Source organism: Trifolium pratense, linkage group LG1 (assembly GCF_020283565.1).
Source record: "Trifolium pratense cultivar HEN17-A07 linkage group LG1, ARS_RC_1.1, whole genome shotgun sequence".
Classification (NCBI taxonomy): Eukaryota; Viridiplantae; Streptophyta; class Magnoliopsida; order Fabales; family Fabaceae; genus Trifolium; species Trifolium pratense.
This window is the reverse complement of record NC_060059.1, coordinates 10,515,382-10,522,933: the sequence shown is the minus strand read 5'-3', so window position 1 is coordinate 10,522,933 and position 7,552 is coordinate 10,515,382. Positions and strand designations below refer to the sequence as shown.

The 7,552-nt window shown below is 39.6% G+C and overlaps 1 protein-coding gene across 1 annotated transcript; it reads left to right on the top strand.

Moving 5' to 3' along the window:
* Window positions 1-2,452: 2,452 nt before the first annotated feature.
* LOC123888206 lies at window positions 2,453-4,642 on the top strand. The gene has a single exon (XM_045937179.1). It carries the CDS (start codon window positions 2,453-2,455, stop codon window positions 4,640-4,642), a length of 2,190 nt encoding a protein of 729 aa, XP_045793135.1.
* The last annotated feature ends 2,910 nt before the right edge of the window (window positions 4,643-7,552 follow it).

Here is a 7,552-nt window from a genome sequence, read left to right as displayed (position 1 = left end):
CCAACATGAATTCTCTGCTCCCATAACACCACAACAAAATGGTGTAGTAGAGAGAAAGAATAGAACCATTCAAGAGTCTGCTAGGGTAATGCTTCATGCCAAGGGTCTTCCATATCAGTTCTGGGCAGAGGCTATGAGTACAGCCTGCTACATACACAACCGTGTAACACTCAAAAAGGGAACATCTGCAACCTTGTATGAATTATGGAAGGGAAGAAAGCCAACTGTGAAACACTTTCACATTTTTGGGAGTAAATGCTACATTCTTGCTGACAGAGAACCAAGACGAAAACTTGATCCTAAAAGTGAAGAAGGTATATTTCTGGGATATTCCTTGAATAGCAGAGCCTACAGGGTCTATAACACAAAAACCAAAGTCATTATGGAAACGATCAATGTTGTGATTGATGATGCACCATCCACTCAACCATCGGATGTGGAAACTGATGTTGAACCATCTCCTGACAACTCTGATGAGATGACACAAAGTGAAAAGTCTGAATTAAAAGGTGATGAATCTGATCAAGACTCTGCACCTGCCCCAGCAAAAGCACCATCTATTAGGACACAGAAGAATCACCCTAAAGATCTAATCATAGGTGATCCAGACCAGGGCATTGCTACCAGAAGAAAGATTGATGCTATCTCAAACACTTGTTTTGTATCAAAATTTGAGCCTAAAAACATAAAAGAGGCTCTTACTGATGAGTTCTGGATTGAAGCAATGCAAGAGGAATTGAATCAATTCAAGAGAAATGAAGTCTGGGACCTTGTTCCAAGACCACATGGAGTAAATGTCATAGGCACTAAATGGATATACAAGAATAAGTCTGATGAGAAGGGTACAGTAACAAGGAATAAGGCAAGACTGGTAGCTCAAGGCTACACTCAGGTGGAGGGAATTGACTTTGATGAGACCTTTGCTCCCGTGGCAAGACTAGAATCCATAAGGCTGCTTCTTGGTGTAGCTTGCATCCTCAAACTCAAACTCTACCAAATGGATGTCAAGAGCGCCTTTCTAAATGGGTATCTTCATGAAGAAGTATTTGTTGAACAGCCCAAAGGTTTCATAGATCCAAATCATCCGGATCATTTCTACAAACTGAAAAAGGCTTTGTATGGCTTGAAACAAGCACCAAGGGCTTGGTATGAAAGGTTAACTGAATTCCTGATTAACCAAGGATACAAGAAAGGTGGAAATGACAAGACCTTATTTGTCAAAGAAATGAATGGAAACTTGTTGATAGCACAGATATATGTTGATGACATAGTCTTTGGAGGGATGGCGGAACCGATGGTCCAACACTTTGTGAGACAGATGCAGTCTGAATTTGAGATGAGCTTGGTAGGAGAATTAACCTATTTTCTTGGATTACAGGTGAAACAGATGGAAGACACAATATTTGTGTCTCAAAGCAAGTATGCTAAAAATATCATAAAGAAATTTGGCATGGAAAATGCTGCACACAAAAGAACACCTGCTGCCACACATCTAAAATTAACCAAGGATGAGAAAGGTGTAGATGTAGACCAAAGCCTGTATAGAAGCATGATAGGGAGCCTACTGTACCTCACAGCAAGTAGGCCTGACATCACCTTTGCTGTTGGTGTATGTGCTAGGTACCAAGCTGAGCCAAAGATGAGCCATCTTACACAAGTAAAAAGAATCTTGAAGTATGTCAATGCAACCTCTGATTATGGAATAATGTATTCCCACACCAACAATGCTAGGTTGATGGGATATTGTGATGCAGATTGGGCTGGATGTGCAGATGACAGAAAAAGCACCTCTGGTGGATGTTTTTATCTAGGAGAAAATCTTATCTCATGGTTTAGCAAGAAACAAAACTGTGTTTCTCTATCCACTGCAGAAGCTGAGTACATTGCAGCTGGGAGTAGTTGCTCTCAATTATTGTGGATGAAGCAGATGCTTAAGGAATACAATGTTGAACAGGATGCTCTAACATTGTACTGTGACAATTTAAGCGCCATAAATATTTCAAAAAATCCTATTCAGCACAGTAGAACAAAGCATATTGACATTCGCCATCACTTCATCAGGGATTTGGTGGAAGATAATATTGTGAAATTGGAGCATGTTGCAACTGAAGAACAGGTAGCTGATATTTTTACCAAAGCTTTAGATGCAAATCAGTTTGAAAGGCTTAGGGGCAAATTGGGGATTTGCCTATATGAGGAATTATAGCAGTTAAGGCATTATGTGCGCGCAACCGTTTTTTTCTCCAAATTTCAACTATTGGCGCACGTAAATCAAGGAAAGACAAAAATAACTTTCCATAACTTCTCAATTACACGCTATCATCTCTCATATCATCATTATTCCTTTCCAAAACCTTCAACTTCCTCTGAACTCTTTGCTGCGATCTGCAAACACAAACCATCATCGCAAATCATCAAAAACTTCAAAAACTTCAACAATTTCCGTGTGAAAATGTCTCAATCCTCCGGTTCCACTCAGATCAAAAACAAACTTGTTGATGCTGTGAAAACAAGATCAAAATCTAAGAAGGAAGGATCAACTGTTGTGGTCAATGCGACACCCATATCAAGTATCCCTGCTACTAGTTCGAAAAAGAAGAAGTCTGCAAAATCCACTAAGAAAGTAAGTGAATCGTCTCCCTCAATCTCTATTAAGTCTGATTCTGTTAGGTCTAAGAAGAAGAAACCCCAATCTCCCATAAAAAGGGGTTTGAGCATGTCTGATCTATACTTGAATAAGGATCCTTCTGAAACTGCGAATGTGGAATCGCATGATGTTGCCTCGGGCAAAAATGCGAATGTTGAATCGTCTGTTAAATCTGTGTCAGAAAAGGTGAATCAAGAAAACCCTTCTGTAGAGGAAAACCCTAGTACTGTTGAAACCCTAGGAAAAACCCAAAATATTGCTGAGAATGTTGGTGTGAGCAATAATCCTAGTGTTCCTGAGAATATGACAGTTCCCACGAATGTCATAACTGATGTTGCTGAAAAATCTCAAGAAAAGGCTGTTGTAACCGATGCCCCAACCGGTGTTGAACCATCCTCTATACCAACTGATGCTGAGAAGGATGTTGAAGCATCCAAAGGAGGATCTAGCCCACACGCTAACACTGCCACTGGGTCGTTTGGCAGTGGATCTAATACTGAAGCTTCCACTGAAGAGGAAGTAAACAAAGAAAGTACCCCTGAAGATGTGGCTGATTCTGAACCAGAAAATGAAGCTGGTGAAGATTCTGAGAAAACCACCAATGAAGAGCAGGACATAGTAGATGTTGATGAAGTCCCCTCTGAAGAAGATCTGCAACCTCCACCTACTCAGAAAGGAATTGGGAGAAGACTGAGAAGCAGGACCACTACACCTGCACCTGCTGTTACCACTACCCCTGTTGTCACCAAGAAAGCAAAGGACACTACTCTGAAGCCTGTCAAGTATGGTCCTAAGAAAAGTTGGAGCAAGTCTATACCTCCTCCTGAAAAGAAAAAGGGTGTACTGAAAAGGAAGAGTGCACCATCTAGTGACTCTGATTTTGAAGCTGAAAAGGATGATTCAAGCATCAAGCCTCCTGCTAAGAAGGCTATGTCTGCTAAGAAGGCCATGCCTCAAGTTGTTGCTCCTGACATTGAAGACTTTCCTTGTGACAATGTTTCATTTCATCTTCCATCCTATGCTCAACGATGGGGAATCATTTGCAAACGAAGATTGGCTCTGGAAAGGGAACTAGGTAAAGATATTCTGGAATGTGAAGAGATTGTGAGTTTGATCAATGATGCTGGATTGATCAAAACTGTGTGGGGCTTAGGCTCCTGCTATGAGAAGCTGGTTAGGGAGTTTGTTGTCAACATTCCTGTAGGTTGTGACAATCCCTTGGACAAAGAATTTCAGAAGGTATTTGTTCGAGGAAAATGTGTGACATTTTCTCCAAGTATGATCAACAAGGTACTAGGTAATGCTGATGATCCTCACCCTGACATAGATGTATCTGACAATGTGGTCTGCAAAACTATCACAACTGAAAAGGTGAAAACCTGGCCAAAGAAGGCGAAGGTACCTGCTGTCAAGCTAACCCAAAAGTATGCCATCTTGAATCGTATTGCATCTGTCAACTGGGTTCCTACAACACATGCATCTGATATTGCAACAAATCTGGGTAAGCTCATTTATATGATTGGTACTGGTACTAAGTTTAATGCTGGTCTATATATTTTCAATCAAGTTGTGCAGCATGCTAAAACCTCTGTCACCAAGCAACCCATTGCATTTCCAACCTTGATCTGTGACATCATCTTGTCCCAACATCCGAATATAAGGCATGAGGATGAGTCTGCTAAGAAAAGGGCAACTCCTTTGGCCATTCATCAGAAGCTGTTCAGTAAACAGCATGCTCCAGATATTGCTGGACCATCAAATGCTGCTACTGACACTCCTATGACAAGGAAGGAGATGATTGCTATGCTGGAAGCAAACTGTAAAGAGCTAGATGAAAAGAAGTTGCAGTTTGAAAGGATGATACATGCTCTCAGGGTTGAAGAGGCTGCAGCTCAAGCAGCTGATGCAGGTGATGATGGTTCTAGTGGTGAAGAAGAAGCTGACTCAGATGCTGAAGGAGAAGAAAGTGATTCCTCCCCAAGTGCTTCTGTTTAAATCTGATGTTTCTCTATTTGGATCTTTGTGTTTTGCATGTCTGTGGGCTGAGCCCTGAATTTAGCACCTAGTGTGCATGGTGTGTAATATTTTGTCTGCACTTTATGTTCTGCTACTATCTGCACTGCGTTTGGATATTTTTTTTATGCAGTTCCCATTTTGTCTATTTTGTGGCTAAAAAGGGGGAGTAGTTATTGTATGCCAGTTATTGTATGCCATAATAGGTTGCTGAGGCTTTGATGTGCCACCAGATGCTGGATCATCTGAATAATTGCTGAGGCTTTGATGTGCCACCAGATGCTGGATCATCTGAATAACCCTATGCATGAATTAAGGGGGAGTAACATGATCCTGGTACTCGATTCTACCTTTGAGGGGGAGCAATATTTCCTGCTTAGCACACAATGTGCTACTGCATGTTGAAGCATCATCTGTTCCTGAGAATTTATTTTTCTCAGCTTTGAGGGAATTTATTTTTCCCCAGTGTTTCTTTTATGAGAATCTTATACTCTCTATTGGCAAATTCCTGTGAGGCTCTTGTGCTTATCCTTCCGCTGTTGCATGCCTCTGAAGGTCTAAATTGATACATATTAAATATGCTATTTTTATATGAGGGGTTATTAAAACAAGCATGTTAAATTGTTCTACTTTACTTCATGACTGTGTGCCTACGTTGAGTTGAAGAAAAGGTAGCTTGTGTATCCCTTTAGAACGGTTGAAATAATCCTAGGATGTTTTAGCCAAAAAATTGCCAAAGGGGGAGATTGTTGGCGTTGTATAGTTGGCCTCATTTTGCTAAAACATGTGATCTTTCCTGATGTGGAACTACATGCTTCCATCATCCAGTATAAGCAAGATGTTCGGTACAATGCTTCAACATTGGATACCACATCCAGTAGGCCGGGCCTGTGTATGGTGAGATCTCGCGCCTAAGTTCTAAATTTGGAATCCACAATAAATGTTCGTTTGTGATAAGGAGCGTTGTCACGCATAATTATTAATGGATCTCGTGATCAAGTGTTGCTTGTTAATCAGATCTTCAAGTTAAGGAAACAAAACATTTTAATTGAAGAATATTCCTTGAAGGGACCATTAATCATGCTGAGCTATTAAAGCCTAATTGAAGACCTAGCCTGAGCTCGTGAAGGTTATTTAAAGAAGGTTGACTCCATTGTTCAACTCACTGAAACCAGATTTGAGTCTTACAAAGCGTGAGTTTAGGTTTTAGTATTGTGTCTATTGTGTTCTAAGTCTTGTGTTGATTTCCCACTAGACTAGGAACTGTGTGTTTGTGCATTGTAATATCTCTGGAGCTTCTAAGCAAGGAGATAGTGTGTGTGAACCATTCCTAAGCTTTGAAGTACGGAATTGGTGAATGTTTAAGAAGTGTGTCTTCATCTACAAGTTGTTATGTGTACGATCACAGTGGCTGTGATTAAGAGGAGTTGAGCGGAGGTTCTCATACCTAGGTGTGTCTTAGGTAGGATATAGCACGGGTGGTAATTAGGTGAGAAGTCATAAACGGGAGGTTTATTGAGGGCTTCAAACTAATACTATCATAGTGGATTCACTCCTGGATTGGTATCCCCCAGAGTAGGCTTATGCTGAACTGGGTTAACAAATTACTGTGTTAATTTACTTTCAGTTTTGTTTAGTTTATTATTCCTTGTGTATGCGCTGTTGGATGTTGGATCATTTATTCACGCATTAAAGTGTACTATAGTGGTGAAGCGTTGAGTACAACATCTTAATACTAGTGTGCCAGAATTTCAACTATTATTAGCCTTTGTTTTAAAAAAATTAGACGGTTGAGATTTGGTGTCAACGGATCCTAACTCGTATAGAAAACTATTATTAGCCTTTGATTGAAAAAAATAGACGGTTGAGATTTGGTGTCAAAGAATCCTAACTATATACTCCCTCCGTTCCTTTTTATTTGTCGTTTTAGAAAAGAAAGAAGAAAACCAAATAAAGAAAGTATGTTTTTGTATATCTTCCTATTATACCTTAATTTTAATCCACCAATATACTGTGTACAATAAAAATTAATATTATAGAGATAGATTAAATGAAATGGAGGGTAGAGATTTGGAGTAACTTTAGAGAGTTACTCCCATAATCAAATCAACGGATCCCTTTTCAGTTTTCACATAGATATATATTATATTATATTATAGAAATAGAGATTAATAGCGGATAGGTCTGATCACTCACCTATTCTATTAAGTTTGATTGATCGTGATAATAGAAATGTGAAGAGATCTTTCCGTTTTGAGAATGCATGGTTGGAGGAGAATGAACTTCAAAATGTTGTTACTAGCTCTTGGAGGCGCGACGAGGAACTAGAGGTGTTGGAAAAATTAAATCAATGTAGGGAGGATCTTGAAAGATGGGGAAAACAGATGAGGTTACGTTTCAAAAAGGACATTGATCAATGCCGAGTTGAACTTGAAGCTTTGAGGGAGGATGAAGCTTTCCATGAGGAGTACACAACCATACGAAATAAGATGAGTCTCTTACTATCCCAAGAAGATGCATTTTGGAGACAAAGAGCAAAGGTCCATTGGCTACAAGATGGTCTCAAATACCAAATTTTTTCATGCGATGGCAAGCACTAGAAAGAAGCGAAATATGATAATGAAGTTGCAATCGGAAAGTGGAGAGATGATGGAGAAGCAAGAGGACTTGTGCAACGTTGCAAAAAATATTTTGATACTTTATTTAGCAACAACACAAGTACTTCAGAATCTATCTTAAATTATGTGCCTCGAACAATCAACGAACAAGATAATGATATGTTGATGGCCCCGTTTGTGAAGGAAGAATTTAAAATAGCTTTATTCCAAATGAATTCAGATAAATCATCGGGTCCAGATGGTTTCAACCCGGCATTTTATAAAAGATTTTGGG